Here is a 25,497-nt window from a genome sequence, read left to right as displayed (position 1 = left end):
ATGGCCACATTTCTGTTTGTGAGAAATTTCCCTCTTTCCGATTGGTTGTGCCCCGAGGTAGGATTACTGGTTTCCTCTGGTGAGGCAATAAACCTCTGAGAGGTCACTTGTGGCTTTTAGGCTTTTTTGGTTAATTTGCAAACAGTATGGGAAGGTCACCAGCTTTTGTCAATTATCTGAGAGTCCCATTTTGTCTAATGGAAACCTGAATTTCCCTTTTATAGAGTGGACGGAGGAATATTGCTGAAAGAGGCACCAATTACGTTTGAGGTGTGTGATAAAGAGGCAGTTTGAGACGCCAGTGAGCCAATTTCTCAGTTCCTCTGTTAAACGGCTCTTCCGTCCTGTGAGGTCAGTCCTTGTCATCTTCTCCCCACGTGGACTTGGTGAGGCTCACATCCATCCACGGCGTGTTCCAATTCTCTACCGAATGCCTCTGATATCATCATGTATTCGTTAAGAACCGCACCCATAACAAAATCCCAAGGCATTATGAGATCCTTGATCACTTTCTATGTACCATATTTCTCAAGGAAAGAATGCATTTTAGTAGGATGTTAGCAAATGCTTTTGTTTTAAACCTTAGCCAGAGAGGCGTTCCTAACTAGAACAGAAAATGCATCTGTTTTGCTCATCACTTTATCTTCAGCGGAGCCTGGCGCCACACGTGAAGGGAGCAGTCAATAAATATTCGTAGGATGAATGAATGTACAGAAAGGGCCATTTGACTGAGGTTTTACTCTATGCTTCCTTTCAAGGTGAATCCCATGTGTAAAATTATATACTCCTTCAGGATCAAATGCAATGATCAGGAAGTCTTTACTGGAAATAGCGTTATTGACTTTTAGAGCTATCAAGGTTTTCTAAGATCATCTTGGTCTAATGCTCCCTTATTCAGAGTAAGGAGAAGTAGAATCACAAACATTAAATTATTCCATTTACTTTTTAAAAATAAATAGCTGAAGAGTTCTCATCCATTTCTTCAAAACTGAAAATATTCATCTCTTTTGGAAACATTATAATTTTGGGGCTATAAGCCAATTGAGCAAAGAAAAGAGGTAAAAGAGAGTACAAGCTACCCCACCACCTGTGTAATGCCTGTATTCCAGAGGAGGAGCTGGAGGTTCTAAGAGAAGGGTTTCATAGACTACAGGAACACAGAAATATACCTGTGTGACCCTTGGTTTTTTTGTTTGTTTTTTTGCTTTTTTTCATGGTGGACTAAAATGTGTGAACAACCATTAGCCTTAAGTGCTATTTTGCTTAAATAATTTTTGAGGCTAAGAAAACAGTTAAGATCAAGTCTGTTGTTGCCTTTTTCTTACTGGGTTAAACATATGAATCAGTCTGGCAGTTCAATATTCAATTGATAAGGTCTTAGAGTTCCCTCAGGACTCTTTGCAAGTAATCGAGTTCAGGATTTAAAATTAATGGACATATGTGAAAATAAAATAATATATGAAAAGGTTCCCGCTATAAAGCACTGATTTTGATATGAAAGTAATTCTTTTGATTCAAGCTATATTATTTTTAACTCTTCTATAAAATAATTGATTGTTGTTAGAGGAAGAAAACTAGGTAAGATGAATACCGTTAGTGTCCAATGAGGTATCTTAAAGTAAAAATTGACACTTTCAATAATTGATCACAAGTTCAACAAATATTCAAAAAGTACTTTTAAGTTTTTTTTTCTGAGTTATTTTCTGTAGATGAATGGACCAAATTGCCCAATGGAGTTAGAAGGCCAAAAATGCAAGTTGTTTTATTGTGGCCTCATACAAACAATATGACAATAAGTCTAACTTTGTAGTTTTGTTATATTCCTGTTACCTTAATAGCTTGGTGGGTAATATTTATATAAATTCTTCCACATTTTCCTATGATGTAATTTAGGATAGAATAATCAATATACCTTAAACTACATTCTCAAATAGTTGTTTTGAAACTGATGTTTTGAGATGTTGGAATGGCTAACTACTACTATTTTAAACAGCAATCCAAGGAAGGAAAACTTCCAAACTCATTCTATGAGGCCAACATTACCTTGATTCCAAAACCGAAGACCCACAAAAGAGGAGAATTACAGGCTACTATCCCTGATGAACATGGTTGCAAAAATTCTCAATAAGATACTAACAAATCGAATCCAACAGTACATTAAGATAATTATTCACCCCAATCAAGTGGGATTTATTCCTGAGCTTCAAGCATGGTTCAATATTCACAAATCAATCATTGTGATACACCACATTAATAAAAGAAAGGATAAGAACCATATGATCCTCTCAATAGATGCAGAAAAAGCATCTGACAAAGTACAGCATCCTTTCTTGATAAAAACCGTCAACAAAGTAGGGACAGAGGGAAATACCTCAACATCATATATGAAAGACCCACAGCTAATACCATCCTCAGTGGGGAAAAACTGAGAGCTTCTCCTGTATGGTCCGGAACAACACAGGGATATCTACTTTCACCACTGTTATTTAATGTAGTACTGGAAATCCTGACCACAGCAATCAGACAACAAAAAGAAATAAAAGGCATCCAAATCAGCAAGGAAGAAGTCAAACTTTCACCATTCACAGATGACATGATACTCTATGTAGAAAACCTAAAAGACTAAAAAAATTGCTAGAACTGATCCACAAATTCAGTAAAGTTGCAGGATACAAAATCAACATTCAGAAGTCTGTTGCATTTCTATACACCATTAATGTAGCAGCAGAAAAAGAAATCAAGGAATTAATCCCATTTACAACCGCACCCAAAACTGTACCTAGAAATAACCTAACCAAAGATGTAAAAGAGCTGTACTCTGAAAACTATGGAATACTTATGAAAGAAACTGAGGAAGAAACAAAGTAATAGAAAAACATTCCACACTCATCGATTGGAAGAACAAATATCGTTAAAATGTCTATGCTCCCCAAAGCAATCTACAAATTCAATGCAGTACCTATCAAAATACCATCAACATTTTTCACAGAGCTAGAACAAACAATCCTAAAATTTGTATGGAGCCACAAAAGACCCCAAATAGCCAAAGCAATCTTAAAAAAGAAAACCAAAACTGGAGGCATCATGATTCTGGACTTCAAGCTATATTACAAAGCTGTCATCATCAAGGCAGTACGGTACTGGCACAAAAACAGACACATAGATCAATGAACAGAATAGAGAGCCCAGAAATGGACCCTCAACTCTATGGTCAACTGATCTTCAATAACGTAGGAAAAATATCCAATGAAAAAGACATTCTCTTCAACAAATGGTGTTGGGAAAATTGGACAGCCACACGCAGAAGAATGAAACTAGACCATTTCTTACACCATACCAAAAATAAATTCAAAATGGATGAAAGACCTAAATGTGGGACAGGAAACCATCAGAATCCTGGAGGAGAACACAGGTAGCAGCCTCTGTGACCTCAGCCACAACAACTTCTTACTAGACATGTCTCCAAAGGCAAGGGAAGCAAGGGCAAAAATGAACTATTGGCACTTCATCAGGATAAAAAACTTTTGCACAGCAAAGGAACCAATCAACAAAACTAAAAGGCGACCTTCAGAATGTGACATATTTGATAAAGGGTTAGTATCCAAAATCTGTAAAGAACTTATCAAACTCAACACCCAAAAAATAAGTAATCCAGTTAAGCAGTGGGCAGAAGACATGAGTAGATATTTTTCCAAAGAAGACACACAGATGGCTCATAGACAAAAAAGTGCTCAACAGCACTCATCATCAGGGAAATACAAATCAAAAATACAATGAGATGCCACCTCACACCTGTCAGAATGGCTAACAACACAAGAAACAACAGATGTTGGCGAGGATGTGAAGAAAGGGGAACCCTCCTACACTGCTGGTGGGAATGCAAGCTGGTGCAGCCACTCTGGAAAACAGTGTGGAGGGTCCTCAAAAAGTTAAAAATAGAGCTACCCTACGACCCAGCAATTGCACTACGGGTATTCGCCCAAAGGATACAAAGAGGTTGATTCAAAAGAATATATGCAGCCTGATGTTTACAGCAGCATTATCTACAATAGTCAAACTATGGATTCAGCCTAAGTGTCCATCGACTGATGAATGGATAAAGAAGATGTGGCGCGCGCGCACACACACACACACACACACACACACACACACACACACACGAATATTAGTCATAAAAAAGAATGAAATCTTGCATGTGCAACAGCATGGATGGAGGTAGGGAGTATAATGTTAAGTGAGATAAGGCAGTTAGAGAAAGACAAATACCATATGATTTCACTCATATGGGAATTTAAGAAACAAAACAGAGGAACACAGAAGAAAGAAAAAAAAGAGGAAGGCAGCGCATAAAACAGACCCCTGACTAGAGAGAACAAACTGAGGGTTGCGGGGGAAGTAGGGAGGGGTTGGGCTGGAGGGGTGACAGGCGTTAGGGAGGGCACTTGGGATGGGCACTGGGTGTTGTATATAAGTGATGCATCACTAAATTCTACTCTGGAAACTGTACTGCACTATATGTTAACTAACTACAATATAAATAAAAACTTGAAACATTAAAAAATAAACCCATTGAAACTCAAAAAAATACAGCCCACATTTAAAAGTATAGATATGAAACATTAATTTACTCACCCTTTATAGAAAGAACTTTAGCTTTAACAAACATCTTAGTTTTGTTGTTGTCCTTGTCACAGATTTCTAGTTACAATTTTGTTCTTATGGTAGTGTTTTGGGTCCCAGGCCAGACTTTTTCAAGCAAACTATCTAAAGATACGGACAAAATCCTGCATTTTTAGCAAAGCTGACACCTCACCCCAGGTGATTCTTAAGCCTACTATTGTTTGAGATCTACTGCCTTAGAATATTTATAATTAAGTTAAAAAGATAATGTAGAATTCTTAAAACAACCAGTTATAATTAATTTGAAATTTCAGATACATCCTATAACTTCTGGGCAGGATTAAAGAAAAGCGATGCTAAAATAATAAACAGTAATACATTTATAAGAACTAATTAGTTTGTGGCATAAAAATAATTTAGAAAACATGTGCAGAAGATGAAGTGGTTCTCTAAACACAGTTGTCCATTCACAGATTTTAAGAGAAAATTGTGCGAGCCATTTCCATTATGTTTTTGAAAAATGATACGAATTAAAATATCCACAAAGTAGTTATTGGTAGCATGCCAATATTAATTGTGCTCATCTTTCTATAATCTACTAACACATCCCCTTATCTTCATTATATTAACTTCACCATCTTCTGAAAGACAGCTACTTCTTTTCAAAAGCATTTTTCTGGTCAAGATTATTTAGCATTTTACTTTTTTAAAAAAGGCATTGGTTGATTCTCTGCAACTGTTTTCCACTGTTACCTCAAATTATTAAAGAGGCTGCAGAAATATGCGGGTATTAAAGTATATGTAGAAACGCTTGACACAGTTTGGATTAGCTCTTGTGTTTGGATGAGTCAAGAGTAAAACCAAGAAACATTAAAAATGATTTGGCTTAGAGCTACAAGGAATTAAAGTATCAGTAGTAAAAAAAAATCATATTAAGGATCAGAAAACATCTTTTCTTACGGAAAATTTTATAGGACAATTTAGAGTATATTATGTTCTCATGACACAGGAGATGCTGTACAATTGATTAGGTTTATACTTGAGAGGCATTTTAAAGGGACAAAGTCTCATTATTACTCTGCAGTCACGAGAGAAAAGAAACCTTTTAGAATCCAGCAAGAAGAGACACAGAAAAGGTAGACGCTCAGTTTTCTAAGTTCTGGGGATCTATTGTACAGCATGGTGACCATAGTTAAAAATACCGTATTATATATCTGAAAGTTGTTAGGAGAGCAGATCTTAAATATTCTCATTCCCCCCCCCAATCAAAAATGGTAACCATGTGAAGAGACAGAATTGTTCATTCACCAGCCCTGCTGTGGTAAACACTTCACAGCATATTAGTGTATCAAATTACCATACTGTCACATGAAACTTACACAACATTATATGTTAGTCATATCTCAATAAGGCTAAGAATATAGAAACAATATTTTTGAGATGGCAAAAAAAGCTGTCTTGTTCCCCTAAGCAAGATTTTATTTAAGGCTTGTTATTAGAGTTTATCCAAAGCACTGGGGCATGCCGATTTTCTTCTTAGAAACTAGCTAAGCCTCTGAAATGGGTCAGTGTGCTGTAGGCATTCCATTGCCTTCTCCAGACACAGTCTTTTAAGCACAGGTGCTAAGTGGAGGGTCTTTCTGAGCCTTCTTCGCCCTCTGACAGGAACTTGGCAATCCGGGCAGTTCTCAGAATTGACTGCTCTGTGGGATTCATGAGGAGGTATTTACAAAGCTTCAGTTGTTCACATCAAACAACTCAACTCTCAACACAGGGGTGGGAGTGAGCGGGAGGGAGAGCAGAGTTTGAGCTGAAGTGACTGTCTTGCTTAAGAACAAAAGTTTTTTCTTGGATTCCACAAATACACGCTTAAAAATTCCATATACCCTGCTTGAATACTTGCAAACTTAATGATTTTTTTGGTGTCCCTCAGGGATAAACTTGAGTGACATAAAGGTTTATAATGAATGTCTTCCAATATAATATAAATATATTTCTTCAATCAAGTTTTTTTCTTCTTCTATGAAAAGTTAACAGGAAGTGAATACTATTGTTTCCTTACAGTATCGATTGGCTTCGCCAGACCTTGAAAAAGAAATACCGCATGCTTTTTCACTTTTAACTTTTACAAATTCTGATACAGTTGAGGAGGGAAACCGAAAGGCATCTAGTTTAGGGCCCTTCGGTATGAAGGAGGAATCTCTGAAACATATTTCGGTTTTGCTTTTTCTATTTGAGTCCTTAAGTTATTGTTATAAATAAACCTACGAATTTCTAAGTTTACTACTACAAATCAAATCATATTATTATGCAAACTATATGTAGCAAAGTAACCAACAAGACATCATGCTACAGTATTGCCTTAGCCAGAATGGCTTACTGTAGGTAAGGAGGAGCAAACATTTCCAAAACCACTAGGTGGCATTCACTCACTGCAATTTTGGCCAAATATAGCTTGAAGCTGATCAGGAGATGTAGGGTTAGGAGGAAGGCAAATGTTACCCATTATTTGATGATATTTTCCTATCATTTAACACAAATGACAAAGCTCAATTTTACCTTTTCCTGTCTGCTTCAAATCAAATCAACGAATATTTATTGAAAGATTTATCAACGGAGTCTTCATTTGTGAAAAGAGTTGAAAACCATCTTCACTGTAGTGGTAATGCACTGAAAACATCTAGAAGAAGATATGCTATGCACAGTATGCCATTTAACTTTCTTTTATTTCATTGCTTTACTATTTCATGTTATTAGTTCTCGTGTAGCTATTTTTCTAAAGGTTAGAAAAGGCACACAGTCATGAATACTAAAACTTTCTAAGATTCTAGATGGCATTAATCTTCAAAATTAATGTTTATGAACGTAGGAGGCCAAGAGCTCTTCGTGATTCACAAAAGGTCCTTGCTATGGTAAGCCTTTAAAATGTGAGAGAAATCGTGCTCCTCACTGCACTGAGACCTACGAGCCAAAATGGCCTTTGGTGATAAAGGATTATGATTTCGTCTTGGAGATGAATCATGGAATGAAAAGTCCTGAACTCTGCACTTCTTGGAGAAAATATTGATGGGAAAAAAGTAAATCAAAAGTCAACTTTTTGTAGAAGGTCTATGGTAATAATAATGTAAAATCCAGGACTTACCTGTTCTAATATGTTTTGAAGCCTCTCTATCTCACAGTCTATTACAAATTTCTTCTCTTGGCGTCTGTCGAGTTCTTCTAGAAGTTGCCTATAGCTGACATCATTAAAATTTTCCACGCATATAGCGCTGACATGCCAGCCATTTTGTCCTGCTTTTTCCATAATAGCTTGAAGTATTGAGTACCCTAGTGGGGAAAGAAATCCAGAAGGGTTACTAAAAACATACTTTCACGCCTCCTCCTTAATAACTTATGCAGGCACTGAATCTATGTCAACATTTTTATGCTGCAAATATACAATAAATGCTTAGAAACTTAAAGATCTGAGTGGTTTTTGCTTTCTTTTCTTGGGGCAACACCCCTTAAAAAATATTGCTCAAATGAAGGAAGAACACCACGCCTTGAATAAGCTCTCACAATCCCTCTTCTAGAGAACATTACATGGCTTTGGACATATTTTTTGACGAAATAAACCGAAAACCAAATTCAGTACTACCTGTAGTCAATAAGAATTTGATAAATTCTTTTTGTTAATTCTACTCACTGGACAGAATTAATGCTGATCAACTGAGCAAGGCAGTAACGACATGTTTGGGTTCAGCTATGGAAAAGATGATATTAAAAACCAATGCAACAGTATTTATTGAGGACCCATTATTGTGAATGGAGGAGGCATTATTTTTCCCCCCAGCTCTCACCCCCCTTTTTGGGGAGAAGGCATTATTTAACTCTTTGTCTCTTAGCAGGGGGATGATGTGGATTGCGGGTGAATTGAATGGCTACTAGGTGAGGCACCAGGTATTCAAACTCATGATCTAGTAGAGGAGAAAGCCATTCAAAGAAACAAATGCAGCTCAGTTTAAGACACTGTGATGCTAGCTGTTGTCAATGTCCAGTGCTGGCCCGGGGGAAGGTCTGGTTAAATTTGCCTGGCTGGGACATGAGAAAGAGGAGAAAGGACTTGCACTGGGTCCTGAAGGTTGAGAAGACTCATTCAAGCTTGCTGAAAAAGGGAGTGTTCATTAGCTGGAGACAGCCTTCCAGAGAATGGGGTGATCTGTGCCCTGCTGCTGGTCCACATCTCTCCGTATCCACCAGCACAGAGAGGAAGGGAGATCAGTGTCTGGGTTAAGGAAGCTGGGGCAAACTTAGGAACACAGTCCCTGGAGTGTTACTTCATGCCAACACTGTCCTGAAATCTTGCTTTTTCCAGCTGTCAGTTTTCAATTGCATGCAAGAAGAAGGGAAAAGTCTTTGAAACTATGAATAGCCAAAAAATAAGAACTGGTTAGAATCAGAGCCTGGTAGCCAGTGATTTTTTTCTACTTGGGGCTTAGCATAAAAAAATATGCTCATCCTCTTTAAAGAAGGTCTAACACTGATTTGAGCTCATCCTATGGCAGCTGACGGTGGTTTCTCCCTCCCTTGGTCCCCGGAGTCAGAGCGTAGAACAGTGAAGACTTAAAATGAACACACAGCACTTGCAAGATAAGAGGGCATTTATTCAGGTTTCTGATTGGTATGAGTCTCTCAAATTCAAGGATTCTGATTTTCAGGTATATTTTCTACAAGTCAGAGTTTCAAACATTACGGATGCTCGGTTAATACCAACAGATGGAACTGATGATGAGATCATATTTGAAATATAAATTACCTGATATCCTGCCAAATGAAATACTGTGGCAGTCAGGATTCATTTCTATCTAACTGAAAAAAAAATTCCCCAAAGAGGAAGACAGAGGGCATGTTAATTACCCTGTAATTATTCTGGTCTATCCAGTGCTCTATTTAGTCTTCCCTTTTGTAACACATGCCGGTAACCATTTTTTCGGATCTTACCTAGATTCTCCTCGGCCCCCACCCCAAGCCCATTACTCTTCCCCAGTTTGCTGTCTGACACCTATGTAACAGGATGGTCTGAGTGCTCTCTTAACGTACATGCTCACGCCTCATTTATTCTGTTACAGGGAATTGCTCTCTGATAGGAAGTGAGGCAGTGTTCGTTTATATTCATTTTTTGATACCTCTGAACATGTTCTTTTAAAAAATTCCAGTTGACATCTTACTCTCTTTCTCCTTTTATTTAGTGTCATACCAAAATAATTCAAAGACATTTCGTTTGAATTTTTTTTTTTTTTGCATGTTGTAAAAGATGATAAATACTGACCACACACACCAAAGTAGTCATCCCGCGCCCTGGGATCAGTTCACAGCTGGCGTGGTTCTTTATATATTTCCTTTTTATTTTTATTTTTGTTTTTGGCATCATGTGGCTATCAGGCTTCACATCACTGCCAGGCATCCAGCTTGTTATTTCCCTGCCTATAGGACCTTTACAGAATGTACAGCCACAAACCTTCTGATGAAATTCATGTATGTTCCCAGTTGCATAAGAGATATTTCAAGATTCACACTCATAAACAAAACTATAATTCAAATTCAACATTTCGTTATCTGATTTGTCAGATTTACAAATGGCACTAGAATTGAAGTAAGACAAAACCTTAGGACACAATCTTTGTCAAATGGCAAAGAAAGTTGACTGCCTAAGAAGAACCATTAATCATAGTCAGAAATAAATGGCATCCTTCTGATGTGGTGCAAAGCACATGCAGTTATAGGTGGGAAGCTGGGATTCTTTTATAGGCTATGTTTGATTTTCATATGCTGTCTTCTTCATTGCTACTCGGATGTGTGTGTCTTATTTATTTGCCAGGATAGTTGGGAATATATTGTGACTTGGAGAAATTACTGCCGTTGAATCTATGGTTATGTAACTTGGCTGTTATATAAACCAGAAAATCACAAGTCATGTCATACTAATTCTACATCCAGCTATGATTTGTATCTCCTAGTTATTAGAAAATCTGTAAGATATTGTTGGCCATGAATGCTGCGTGTTAGGTGTATATCACAAGACTAATGGAGACGTTATTACCGTACAGGATTTTTTCAGTCTCGCTTCGACTTTAAAAAGCTGCCTAACATTTTAATTCAATATAATTTATTGAAAACCTACTACATCCAAGATCCTTTAAGGTTGGCCAAGATAAAGACATGATTCTTGTCTCTGCAAGGAATTAACTATCTAGTCACTTACTAAGTAACTAACCATTACACAAATTACACAGTACTGTATAAACAACCAAAATAATTGTATTAGAATAGTGGTGAGAGCATACCATGGACAAAATCACATTACTGTATTACAGTAAGTAATCAAAGGCTTCTCATAGTTACTAAAGAACAGTATCAGTTATAATACAAATACTGTTTGAAATGTTTTTATGCCATGTAATGATATTATCAATTATGGTGATAATTGATCGCAGTGATGTAAGCTGTACCGAATGACTGCATCTGTGAACGGCAATGATGTTTCTATCATCCATGGGGAATGACCTATTTTGGGTGAATAGTACCATCCAGAGATGTGGCTGCTAGCAACACAAGCTGGGTTTTATCTATTTGATGTTCTCTCTTTCAAGAGTTATTTGATTCAACCATCTGTACACAGAGGCGCAGGAGGAGAATCAGGAGAAATTTATGTCAGAGTGGATAGAATTTCAAACAGAGGGGAGTTATCCATAAGCTGTTAAAAAAACTTCACTTGGATAAAGACCGAAGGGCGCTCACAGTGCTTCCTACTTAGAGGTGCACTGGTGCGTCCCCAGGAGCTGCCCCCATGCAGTGCTGGACACAGAAGTCATATTTCAGACGGCTGAGAAATTGAGGCGAAGACGGGAAGAGGTGAGAGTGCAGACGTTATCAAGGAGTCTCATCAGGATAATGAAGTAGCGAGATGAAGGGTGCGCCATCATGATGAGTACGGGATGGAGAAACTCCGAGGTCATGGGAGCCAGCATGAGAAGCACGGGGTGGAGAGACACCAAGGTTGTGGTGGCAGGAACCAGTGTGGAAACGAGAGGCCTGGGTCTGTCCCGTGGTGGAGCGGGGCTGTCGATGAGCTTCAACGGGAGAAGCGGCAAAGGGACACAGCAGCCGAGTACAGGCCCTCCCGTCAACCTTCTGAGCGGCCATGCAGGTACCCACCGCAACACTATTGATGTCTCAGGTCTGGGCACAGTTCCCGGCATCCCAGACACTGTGTGTACCTGGAAGTATACTCTGTGCTGCACATTAGCCTCGGTCTTAGAGAGGAAGGAGGTTCTGGAACCCTCCCTCACTGAATGCCACCATGCTGGAACTGCCGAACACGTCTAGCAACCATTTAGTTTGGACTCTTTCCAAAGCAGCTTAGCACCAAAATAACGTGTTCAAAGGCTCCTGTCTGAACTCCAAGGTCTCAGCACACAGAAGGAGTAACTAACCTCGTAGCGCGGTTAAAATTATCGGCAGCCGGGACTACAGCACTCGTCCTCTGCACAGTTCAAGAAGGGCACAGTGAAAATAAACAAAGATCTTCTAACTGATACACTTTGAGGCCAGACACGCAAACCTGATACAAGATGGAATGTCTTGAGTTTTCCCTTGTCTACTATCAACAGTAAAAACAGAAAATCCATCCTTAATGATGGTCATTCCGGGTCCTGGATTTTCCCTAAAGCCTCTCATATTTTCTGACAAGAACATTTCCTGTTTCCTGAACCCGACACTCCAGTGTGCATATTTAATTCAGATGCCGTCTTACAGGTAAATCTGGTAATCTAAATCTTTAATGTTTCTGTTAGTTGCAACTGAGCCTAACCCTCATGAATACAGGCATATGGCAAGTATTTTCAACCATCTGCCACAGGTTCAAGGCCCTGAGCACCTCCCTCCAGGCATGCCCTAACACCATGTTTTCCTTCATTCTCTTGGGCTTTTCTAGAACCAGGCCACAGGAGAATTTTATTTCAATACAAAGAATGGCTGAACCCATGAATTTATATAATCACTTGTTTCCATACTAGATTGATTTTTGTAGATAGAATCTCTATGGACTTCCTTGCAGTGCCCTGTATTTTCTTACTCTTCTCTGATACATACTCAAATCCTGTTCGTCTCCTCCCTCTTTCCAGTATCATTTTAGACCATTAGTGTCTGTTTTCTATCCTCCAGCAACACCGCCCTTCTCAGATGTTCTAGAAGGTACCTTGCATCTCTACCTCAGTGCCTTTGCACAAAGCTACTGTTCCCTTTAAAAAAAAACTGCTTCCTTCCACTTTTGCTTTCCTTCATCTGTCAGAACAAATTGCAAACATTACTTACCCCCGACTAGACCACTTTCCCCTCTTGGCTCTTCAGGCTCTTACAGATTTCTGTACATTTTTTTTTTCAGTTTCTAACTATATATTTGAATGATGATCTGATTAGCATCTTTGCCCCCCACTATACTGTAGGCTCCGTGAAGGCAGGGACTATTTCTGTGCTCAGTTCTTCTTTGCCCAGTAGGTGCTCAGTGGATGCTCAGCAAAGAGTTACCTGAATGCATGAATGAATTAGAGGCAATTTCACAGACAGGAGTCAGAATGTTACAAGGCTTGGCGGTGAGAAGCAGCATGGCAGGTCACATCCGGGAACCTCAAACACTTCAGTTTATCTCGTGTTTGGAAGGACAAGGGGGGCACGGGCAGATTTGGTGTGGACTGCGGGAAGGGCTCCAAAGGCAGCAGAGACAAGCGGGAAAAGGTCGTGTCACTGAGGCTTTCTCTCATATCACAGAATTTGGTCTTTATTCCTCCAGGGCTTCAGGAAGAGAATGACAAATGTGCTGTGGAGCGACCGTTCAATTGAGGTGTGGGAAATACAGGGGACGAAAGCAACAGGAAGTGGGAAAACCTGTTCGGAGGCCATACTGAAATAATCCAGGCGAGGTGACAGGGGAAGGATGACTCTACTTGGTGATCCATGGAACTTCAGGGATATGTGGAGGACGAGGGTCGATCTGTTCTACTGGTGGTCCTTTAATCCCGTTTTCAGAGGGCAGTTACGTCTTTTTTGACGTCCTGAAGAAGCACACACTTTTCTACTTGGATTTCAGATGTCAAGTGACTTCTGGTGAAAAGGCCTGGCAGCCACCTCCTCTGTCACCCAAACCAGTAAGCTAGATTGACACAGGCTTGAGAAACCCAATTTTCTCTCTGGCTACAGGCAGCCGTTGTTCTAGAGACCATCTTGGTAGATTTTGAATAGTCCCTAAGAAAAAACTGGGTATCTTTGCAAGTTTGCCTCCAGAATTGTTTATCTCCTCAGCACTATGAGCATTTATCAATATCTTTTTCTAGTGGACCACCACCTCTTTCCATGCAAGAAAGGCATTCTTTGAAAATTTTGCATAATTTTAAACTCCAATATCTAAAGACTAGTTTCCTATTCAGAATAAATGTCTGGCATGATTTCTATATGGTTATTAATTTGCTCCTAAATTGAGATTTTACCAATTTTAAATATCACACTATATAAAATTCACAGTTCTGATTATATGTTTTTTTATATCACACTATAAAAGTTCACAATTTGAACTTGCACTAAATGCAACTATTGTATTTTTTTTTTTTAAGATTTATTTGTCCATTTTAGGAGGGTAGGAAGGGACAGAGGCAGAGGGAGAGAATCCCAAGCAGACTCCCCCTAAGCGTGGAGCCGGATACAGGGTTGGATCCCAGGACGACCCTGAGATCAGGACCTGAGCCAAAATCAAGAGTCAGATGCTCAACCGACTGAGCCACCCAGCGCTCCAATCACTGCATCTCTATAAGCAGATTAAAATACAGATTTGTGAATTAACAGGCAACCAAATAACGTTTGTCTCATATTAAGCATTTAAAGTACTTAAGACCTAATTTTGCACGTTAAACTTACTCCGTATGGCAACGCTTTGGGAAAGCAAAGTGTTGAGTTGAGAGGAGGGATAGAGCCCCTCGGAGAGAGGACTTCTCTGCAGAGAGAATGACAGGTGAGGATGGGGAGGGTCTGGCGGACAGAGATGGTGGTGAGCACAGGGGCCCAGGGCAGAGCGGCGGGAGGCTGGAGGAGTGCTTGGTAGGTTGTAATAGTTAAGAGACTGGTCTGCTGGAGGGGTGGGTTCATAAGCATACTAAGCTTTATTATCACCTGACAATTTGGCTGGACCTTAGGACAGCCCTGTGAAGCAGGTCTGATTCCCCCCGCCCCCCCGTGGATGAAGGACAGAGATCAAGGTGAGCCACACTATTGCCATCAAATGGAACCCCAGCAAGTGGCAGAGCTGCGATGTGAGCTCAGGCCCTCCGTTCCCAAGAGGAGGGGCTTTTGCACCCCGCACTGGCGAGAACAGGGAGAGCTGGAGATGAGACCAGAAAGGAAGGACAGAGCGGTGTTGGGGAGGCCCCTCTTCCTCTCAGGAGCGCAGCCAGTAGGTCAGTGTAGTCTTGCCAGTGCGGTGCTCAGAGCACACGGAGAAGCGGACGGTGCTTCCCCAGCACCACTGCAGCCACCACCCACGTGCAAACCAGCACCCCCTCTTGTCTGGACTCTGTAGCCATCTCCTGACAGGTGTCCCTGCTCTGCCTTCGCCCCCTTCGGACTGGCGGTAGCAGGGCTGCGAGCGAGCCGACCATCCCCCTCAGCGCTCACCCCGCTTGCTGCCGCTTCACGTGGCCGCACCCCCCCCCCCCCGCCCCCAACCTCATCTGCCACCTGCTCGCTCTCAGACACCACCAGCAAACCGCCAGCAAACCGCCAGCAAACCGCCCTCGGCCGGCTCTGTTCTCCACCCGCCGGCTTTGCCCTGGAGTGCGCTCCCCAAGGCAGGCCTGGGGTGTTCAGCCTTCCACCTCCGTCAGGTCTTTACCCACCTGCCCTCTCTTCAAGGAGGGCATCCCGATCTCATTCTCTGCCGCGTCGACTCTCTTGCCCCGAGATGTCACACTCCCTTCTCTGCGGCGTTTTCTCCCTCACATCACCACCTAACCTACTCTGTGTTTTATCCATCTTGTGTATTGTCTGTGGCTCCCACTAGAGGGCAAGCCCAGGCATGGAGGCAAGTTCTGTGTTGCTCACTGTGCTACAAGAGTGCCTGGCGACTAAAAGCCACGCGAATTTGTTTTAATAATTAAAAACTCAAAGTTAAATTTTACTTTACTGGCCACAGGGAAATATGGGAGGCTTTGGAGCAGAGAAGAGACAGATTATAAAGTTGCTTTCATAATATTAGCTTTTATAATGATGGACTCAGAGGAGGAAAGCGAAGCCAAATAGGAGGCTACTAAAATGAATCTAGGTGTAATGCAGTAATTCCTCCAATCTACACTAGTTCTCAGACAAATGGGAAGAAAGGAGAATGTCAGTCGCTCACTTCTCTCCAAACTCTATCCTTTCCCCCTCATTCTGTACGCATCCATTGAAGAGCCAGGAGATTTTCATTTTATCAGGGTGGAACCATACAGGACTGCCATTTCTGTTAGTCTAAAATATTCAGATTTCAGCAATGTCTTCTATTTCATTCTAGAGATGGCTTCTGAATTGATGGTAAATAATATTCAGTGGAATCAGAGCAGCCTGAAAACTACTTAACTTATGCATTTAGATGTGAAAACGATGTGGCAGGTAAATGCAAAAACTCCCAAACCAGGGCCGAGGGAGGTCATGAGTTGTAGGAGCCCAGAGCCTTGCACATCTCAGCACTCCTTAGGGTATCCGTGGAAATTGCTCTACACTTTTCATTATCAATCTTTATAGCAACCATCTTGAGTCATTAACAAAGGCTGAAATAAGCCTCAAAAAATTCAGAATTAAAGGAAGTTTGAAATCCATTTTAGAAAGAACTCTATTCTAAATGCTAAAAACAGAAATACTTCTGGTTTATAAAAACAAATCCTCAGCTAACCCTGAAAAGCTGGTTCATTGGTTGAGGATAGCCAATGTTCCACATAGAAGGCTGGTTCCTAAAAGACCAATTAATTTATTCTACTCTATGTTGAAGTCTGAGTCCAACAGATCTCATTAATTAATCATGAAAGCAATCACTAGCAACAGAACACATAGAAGTGTTACACAACATATTAAATATCAGTTTGTTACATTCACATGCCAGACTGTGTACTGTAAATAATATTAATTTGGATCTGGCTTTTATACACAAAGCCAAAACCATTCATTTTGGTTGATTTGAAAGTGATATTTTAAAATGTTACTTTTGTCTTTTCTTTAGAAAAGGAGTAGCAGTACATAATTTTCTTTAGATGATTCTGGTGAAAGGATTTGCATACAATTATCGAGACAATTTCTGTTCCTAGCGGGAACAAACACAGGATGAAGTAAGTATTCACTATATGATTAGCCTAATTTTTATATCCCACTGAGGCTCGCTCAATTCCAAGAAGTAATTGTAAACGCATGTCAGTGACTGAGAGTGAATACATTTGATTACTCACTATTAAATTTCTTTAGTGGGGAAATGACACTGAGGTGATCATCTAAAGAAAGAATGATTTCTTGAACAGCATGCCAAGTGACAAATGATGGATTCAGTGGTTGACTCAGTTACTTTCAACTGCAACAACTGTGTTTTTCATTTCAACTATATGGTTCTGAGGCAGGGTATTTGAATTCCTTAATCATCCACTTTGGACTTCTATGCAATGAAAATGATTAATGTAGGATTTTATTAGGTGTAGTAATCTGCTCCATAGTTGTTAAGAAAAATCACTTTTATTCCCCATGGTAGAGTGAATGTAGAATGCTCTTGCCCATGTGAGGGATGTACCTTGTGAATTCTGGGTAGGCAAGGGAATTCCTCCCTACAATTCTGGGAGACTCATAATGTATAACTCAACATCCCGTACCTTCTCAAAGATGAAAAAAAACCTTAACTCTTATTCTTGAATTGCGTATTTGGTCATTAGCCAAGAACTCCGTCAGTTTAGTCAGAAATCCAGGGGATACTTTCAGACTTGTCACTTTTCTCCACCCTCATCTCAAGTCAATCCTGATATTTCTCCCAAAATACTGTATTTAAGATCTTCTATAAACATGTCCCTACTTATTCTTTCATTTTCATTCAGTGAATATTTATTAAGTGTCTACTGTATGCCAGACCGTTGCTCCAGGATCTGCAGATACAGGAATAACCAAAACAGTAAAATGTGCCACCTCCGTGAAGCTTACACTCCAGGACCAAGGCAGACAATAAACAAACACACAAAACATTTATAGTGTAACAACAAGAGGGGGTAAGTTCTATGAAAACAATGAAGGAATAGCACAGAAATGACTGGGCGATGGTGGTTCTTCCACACCCAGATCTCCCTGAGCTACACACTGCTCAAGTCACACTAAGGACTGGCAGTTTGCCAAAAAAATCAGGTCCTTCCTCTCTTGTTTAATGTGTTCCAATGGCTATTCCTTGAGCTGAAAGAGCCTGTAGTCTTCATCCTCACTTGCAATTTCTAATTTCACTGTAAGCCTCAGCTTTAGCTTTAGGTCATTTTAGAAGACTTCTCTCATTGGGACGATATCAAAATAAAAAATCTGTACAGAGAAGGATAATCAATAAAACTAAAAAGCAACCCACCAAACGGGAGATGTTTGCAAATGACGTATCTGATCAAGGGTTAGTATCCAAAATATATAAAGAAATTATACTCTCTCAACACCCAAAAAACAAATAATGCAATTAAAATAGGCAGAAGACATGAACAGAGAGTCCTCCAAATAAGACAACCAGATGGCCAACAGACAATGAAAAGATGCTCAACATCACTCATCATCAGGGAAATACAAAATCAATACTACAATGAGATACCACCTCACACCTGTCAGAATGGCTAAAATTTGAAAACACAAGAAACAACAGATGTTGGCAAGGATGTGGAGAAAGGGGAACCCTCCTACACCGTTGGTGGGAATGCAAGTTGGTGCAGCCACTCTGGAAAACAGTATGGAGTTTCAAAAAGTTAAAAATAGACTTATCCTACAATCCAGTAATCACGCCACTGGGTATTTACCCCCAAAATGCAAAAACACTCATCCAAACAGATACACACACCCATATGTTTATAGCAGCGTTATTCACAGTAGCTAAATTATGGAAGTAGCCCAAGTGTCCATCGACTAATGAATGGATAAAAAAGATGTGTATATATACAATGGAACATTATTCATCCATAAAAAGAATGAAATCTTGCTATTTGCAACAACATGGATGGAGCTAGAGACTATTATGCTAAGCAAAATAAGTCAGCCAAAGACAAATACCGTATGATTTCACTCATATGTGGAACTTAAGAAACAAAACAAATAAACAGTGGGGAAAAGAGAGAGAGGCAAACCAAGAAACACTTTTAGCTCTAGAGAACACACTGATGGTTATAAGACGGGAGGAGGGTGGGTGGGGGCTGGGGGAATAGGTGACGGGAATGAAGAAGTGATGTGTGGGTGGGTGATGTATGGAAGTGAATCACTATATCGTGCACCTGAAACTAATGTTAAACTGTATGTTAACTATACTGGAATTAAAATAAAATAAAAATAAAAGAAGACTTCTTTGACCTTTCATAGTGAGTTGCCTTTTTTCTTTAAATTTCCCTAGGTGTCTGTTTGCACTGTAATTACAGCTCATAATCTCACTGAATTAATTAATAAATTATTGATCAAGTAAGCACTATATGCTATTTTTGAAAGTACTAAGTATACAGTGAGGCACAGCTGCTGATCTGAAGGATGTTGGATTTTTTATTTTATTTTATTTATTTATTTATTTTTTAAGAAATTATTTATTTTTTAAGATTTTATTTATTTATTTGAGAGAGAGAGAATGAGAGACAGAGAGCACAGGAGGGAAGAGGGTCAGAGGGAGAAGCAGACTCCCTGCTGAGCAGGGAGCCCGATGCGGTACTCGATCCCGGGACTCCAGGATCATGACCTGAGCCGAAGGCAGTCGCCCAACCAACTGAGCCACCCGGGCGCCCAGGATGTTGGATTTTAATAACTGTAATTGCTTATTTATCTGTCTAGTTCTCTTTAAGTACGACATGAATTCTTATTCACTTTTGTTTCCCTAGTTTGTTTTTTTCAACACAAAGGAAAGAATCTAGAGTGAGACTGAACTGAATGGCAACGGTAAAAATCCTGCCTGTTTTATATCACACCCCTCCCCCATTTAAACAAGTATAGTAATAATAAAGACAATAAAAAGACCTAAAAATTATTGAAGCCCTACCTAATCTGAAGCAGATACCATACTAAGTGCTTCATGGGCATGGTGTTAGTTTTATTATCTTCATTTTATATAAAGCAAACTGGAGGATAGAAAAGTTAAATTCATGGCTAAGATTGCTTAGCTATTAATTGGTGGAGCCTCGTTCAGTCTGATGTTAAAGTCTGCCTTTTATTCTCCTCTATGATACCGTCTGTAATACAGTGAACTCTTAATTCCATTCTGTTTGGGTTAATTTTATTCCCCTATCAAGGATTCATTTTTGACCCAGGAATATCCCTGACTGTGAAGTGCTCCAAGTACCAGGCTGATCTCCCAGGAGCGCTATGTATGGCTTCTGCCATTGAAGCCAGGATGGGTGCTCAGGGCTTTCACTCCAGCCTCACAGAGAAGAGACACACCTGCCCCTGGTCACGCTGCCCCAGCAGTCTTGGGCAGATCTGGTCCAAATGTTACACAAACTGAGAAGATAACAGTAATGAATAACAGTTTATGAATGCTGCCCTGTGGTTAAGTTTGGTTACTGATGGCAGGGCTCAGGACACACCATCAACTGCCTTCTCTCTGTCAGGATATCAAACATTGTATCAGAGCATTAGGTCAACTCGAAAAAAGGCTTTTGAATTACTACTTAGATCTATCTATATGCTTGCCCAAGCTCTTCCCTTCTAGAGTCACAAAAATGTACAAGGCCATTTCACAAATTCTATTTGAATCACGGTATGGAGATGGCTTCTGCTGATGCAGGGGTTAAGGTAGGGGAGTGTTCTGAATAGTTATTATGATAGTAAAACCAAAAAGCACTTGCATTTTTACTTAGAATAAATTTGCCTGAAAATTAAAATAGAGAAACATTTGTCTACAATTTTATATTTGTAACAAATTTGAGCCACGTCTCTATTGTCAGGATGAAAAGTTAGAATGAACTATTCGGATTTTCTTCAAATACTTAGAATATGTCAATAAATCAGGAAATCAGTATGCTTTGCTCTTTGAGTCAACAATCTATACTATGTATCACTGACATTTTGTTCGAAATTCATGGTTTTCAAGGTTCATTTTGATGAAACTAATGTCACTATCAAATTATTTGTGCTAGCAAATGTGATTTTGTTTAGTTATTATAAGGCATTCCATACATTAATTCATAAAGTTAGTGCAAATTTCTTCATTATGTGCTTTTAAAATGTAAAATTTGAGTTATGTCTATTTTAATCTCTGAATGTTCTCTCAAGGTTCAAAATGTTATTAGTACAATTACAATACTTAAATTCAACTACTGTTTTTGTTCTAAGAAGCTTTTAGTGCTGGGGTATTTGTGAACATATAGTTCATTTCTGAAAAATATGTCCATTTGCAGATAGATATTCAGAGTTAAATGAGTATCTATACGGGGTATTTCCCCAGACACTATTAACTTCCTTAAACATGGATTGCTTTATTTATGATACCCCTTTCTAAGTTTGATAATTGTAGCAATTTCCATAGATCGACTACCCTTAAGCACTATTTCAGTAAAATCAGGGGAAAAAAGCATTAAAAAAATTAAATTGAAGAACTCTAGAGTTAAAAGGATTTTTATTTTTCCTTGGGACTCACCTCTTTGTATATGTGAAGTGATCCTGTATGCAGAAGAGAGTATAAATTGGAATTCTGAATTTTGTAACAGAATGTCAGCTATGCCAGAGGTGTATCTTTTACGTAAAACATATAAATTCTCCCTATAATTGGAAATGCTGAGCTTATGCACTCCAACTCCCTTAGCATGCTGATCTAAGCCCTTACAGACTATTGGCAGCCCAAAGAGACTTTAGGGATAATGTAGTCCAAACTCTTGACTTGGAGAATATGAATGCCCCTCCATTCACCAAAAATGCCTTACCAAGATATGTGTTAGGTATGGTAGAGAGTCAAACAGGTCTCCTGACTCCTAAACTAGTATACTTTCCTGAATTTCACGGCTTTCTGTTAAAATTTCAGCCCAACAACTGCCATTTGAGGAGGGAATCTAAAAAAAGGTGACCACCAAGGATATAATTCTCAGACATGAATTTTTATATTGTATTTATTTATTTAGACTGCCGAATCATGTATTTTACAAAAAAATAAAACATTGTTAATGTCCCTTATTTAAGAAAGAACCTCATGATAAAATCCTTTTATAATGCAGAATGGCGAAAGGGTCTTCCTCTCCTAATCTAGATCCTAATCTAAACTAGATCCTTTTGTAAAACAGTACGAATACAAATCTAGCCAATCATGTCTCCTGTTTTCCTTTGGATCCAAGAGAGATAAGAGTAAAGGCTAAAGTCATGGTATATCTACCCTGATGAATATAATTCTATGGTCTCATGACACCGTTTTTCATACACTATTGTACTAAATGCAAGGCAACTGTTATTATACTACCAAACGTAAGCTGATGATCACAAGTGGCCCAGAGAATGGGAAGGTGTGTTTGTAGGTGTACTAGCCCTGCAGGAAAATAATTTAAAATTGTTGAAGATGGCTGAGCACTTACTGTATGTGGCTGAGCACTCTTCTCATATTTAGCAATCACAAAATTTTAAAGATAGAAGAACTCAACTCTCCTTTTACAGATAAGGGAACTGAGTCTTAGGGAGAAGAAATGATGGGCACCTCTTAAGAAGTCAGTTGTGAAATCAGAAACTGAATAATAGAGGGCATAAAAAGTCACCCATAAAATGAGGACCTGGAAGTGTCTCTCTCTGTCTCTGTCTCTCCCTCTCTCTCTCTCTGTCTCAGTTTCTCTCTCTGCCTCTCTCTCTTCTCCTCCACCCCATTTTCTCTCCGTTTCCTCTTATTCTGTCTCTCCCCTTCCATCCCTCCTGTATCATCTCATCATCTTGCTACACTTAGATTATTTACATTTATTACACTTTACGAAATGAGATTTACTATACCTATAGAGATAATAGTCGATATATTTAACAACTCGTGTGATATTGGTCAATCAAAACCACCACCAGTGTAGCATTGTCCTGTGGGGAAGAATATCGTATCTACTCACATGCTTTTTGTAACCCCATTTTTATTCAATAATAGATCATGTGTATCTTTTTAGGTCAATAAACACAGAATTGCATGATTACTAATAGTAACACAGTATGCCATTGCATGGTGCTTCATATTTTATTGAACATTTAGGTTATTTCCATTTTTGCCTATTGTATACAATGTATTAATTTTTCATCTTAAAATGTAATTTGGGGCGCCTGGACTACCTCAGTTTGTGTAGCATGCCAACTCTTGATCTCGGGGTTGTGAGTTTGAGCCCCATGTTTGGTGTAGAGATTACTTAAAAATAAAATCTTTAAAATGTAATTCAGATCAAATCCATGTTCACTGATAATTTGATGAGGAATAAAAAAACAGGCTAAAATGTAACAAATCATAATTGTGTTTAATGGATAACATATTACTAAATTGCAATATAGCTATTTGGTCTTTATAAACAGAAACCAAGTGGTACCGGAATGCTCTCTTTGCATCCAAAATTCCTTCCATGAATATTTAAAATTGCATATAAAATGAAACTGATTTCTCCTTTCCTTAGTGGTTTTCTTTCCTTTTGCCTTTACTTAAGTCTTTAAATTTAAGCATCAGCCTAAAAATTTTAAAGGCTCTTAAATAATGCAGTAGCTGCATCTAAATGAAGAATATCTTAAAGATAAACCAAATGTACCATTTGAGAGACCTAACCATATAAAATAAATGTGCTTGTTGCCAATTTCTCTCTCGTGCCTCAAGAGCTCTAATCTCAGTTTTAATACACAGTTAGAACTGGGAGCAGATGAAGTATGATATGGGATAACTTCTCTTCCATGACAGGCACCATCCTGGGTCTTTCCAGCCCAATCAGGTGATCAAACATTTCTCAGATCACTCAACAAGGTCTCAGATGGCAAATCAGCACAGAATTTGTAAAGAGACTTTGCTCAAAGAAGTACACCTTCCTTGTTTGTTTCTTTTTTATGCCTTGCTGTCTACTCATCCCACCTGTAATGTCAAGATCCAGAGGTTGAGAAGTATTTTTAAAATTTGTAAGCACCCTGGGACGCCTGGGTGGCTCAGTTGGTTAAGCGACTGCCTTCGGCTCAGGTCATGATCCCAGGGTCCTGGGATTGAGCCCCGCATCAGGCTCCCTGCTCCGCGGGAAGCCTGCTTCTCCCTCTCCCACTCCCCCTGCTTGTGTTCCCTCTCTCGCTGTCTCTCTCTCTCTGTCAATTAAATAAATAAAATCTTAAAAAAATAAATAAAATTTGTAAGCATACTTCTCATACCTAAATAACTTTTTAAAAGTTTCCACAGATTTTTTTAAAGTGTAGCTATTTAACACTTGCCTATTTATAAAAGCAATTCATATATATGTGTGTGTATGTGTGTGTATATATATATATATATATAGAGAGAGAGAGAGAGAGAGAGAGAGGGAGAGAGCACTCATATGCATGCAAGAGGTAGGCATAAAGTAGAAAAAAACTCATGTATCTACCATCCAAAGCTATGTATTAATATTTGTTGAATTTTTTCATTCTTTTCATTTATGTTCTCACTAATATGAATTCTAATATTGTATGTACACTTTTTTCCATAAAATAGTTGTCTATGCTATTCAAAACTTAACAAGCACCATTTTAAGGGTTGCTTACTATTATGGCAAGATGCCTCTCTATAGCTCACTTACATCCCTTATTGTTCCCTTTTTTGCTCTTGTAAACAATATTGTGATGTATATTTGGCTTCTAATGCTCCATTTTAACAGTTTTGTTTTGCTTTGTTTTTTTTTTAAAGGATGGAACATGGGAGGCATTCTGTATTATATGTCAGTAGATATTCATAATGCTAAACCAGTTCTGTTTGCTTTAAAGAATTGGTATCATCCTTCTAAAACTGCGAAGGCTAATAAGGCACTAAGCCATACAGACCACAGGAAAAAAAATACTAATTCATTAGGTTCAAATCTTTTTAGAATATTTTTGAAGCTTTATTTATTAAGAAAAAATGAAGAATGGTAAATTCTAGTAGGAAGTGCTAGTGTTGGTTTATTAGGGCTAATGGTGAGTGTAAAGTTTGAGGTGTTGATGCCCCGTGAGATAGCTTCAAGAGTCAAGGTTACAGGAGGGGCGGGATCACCATGGTTGTGTGATGTGCTGCTCATTCTGGCTTCATCAGTCCTAGGACAGCTGCCTCCACGTTCATACAGTTTGGCGCCCTCCATCTTTGGGGCCTGTACACTGGTCCTCGCTCGTCTGACCCATCACTCCACACTAAGACGAGCTAGCTGTGCTGCTGCTGATCCGGATAATTATGCAGGCTGTACGGCATAAATGCCAAATTAGCCGTTTCAATTCTCAATTAGCTATTCACCTTACAAAAGGTATATCTGTATATATTCAAAATACAGATTTACATTTTGCTGGTTATATCTGCTCAGAGTTTACACTAGGTGACTTCTTATGAATTATGCTGGATCGTACATCCAGAACTGCTCTTCGTTTTTTGCCACACTTCCCTGTGTTGATGGTCAAGAAGGCTGATCAGTAGTCCGCGTGCATGACCTTTGGCTTCCAGTT

General features: G+C 39.1%; 1 protein-coding gene and 1 long non-coding RNA gene across 11 annotated transcripts in view; one reads left to right on the top strand and one right to left on the bottom strand.

Moving 5' to 3' along the window:
- Nucleotides 1–25,497, bottom strand: part of GRIA4 (glutamate ionotropic receptor AMPA type subunit 4) — a 384,695-nt gene that overhangs the window by 99,464 nt on the left and 259,734 nt on the right. For all 10 annotated transcript variants that reach the window (XM_025893767.2, XM_073903663.1, XM_073903664.1 and 7 more), the window contains one exon: nucleotides 7,763–7,947. In XM_025893767.2, the coding sequence (XP_025749552.1) occupies nucleotides 7,763–7,947 (185 nt within the window). The remainder of the gene's footprint in view (nucleotides 1–7,762; nucleotides 7,948–25,497) is intronic.
- Nucleotides 15,323–18,368, top strand: LOC141374521 (uncharacterized). Its single transcript, XR_012381466.1, has 4 exons — nucleotides 15,323–15,527; nucleotides 16,193–16,290; nucleotides 16,895–17,000; nucleotides 17,748–18,368. It is a non-coding gene; the product is annotated as an uncharacterized lncRNA (long non-coding RNA).

The sequence above is a fragment of the Callorhinus ursinus genome, unplaced genomic scaffold (assembly GCF_003265705.2).
Source record: "Callorhinus ursinus isolate GAN/ISIS: 27379988/994484 unplaced genomic scaffold, GSC_fseal_2.0 scaffold19, whole genome shotgun sequence".
Taxonomy (NCBI): Eukaryota; Metazoa; Chordata; class Mammalia; order Carnivora; family Otariidae; genus Callorhinus; species Callorhinus ursinus.
Note: the sequence above shows the minus strand (reverse complement) of the source record. Positions and strands in the feature narration are given on the sequence as shown.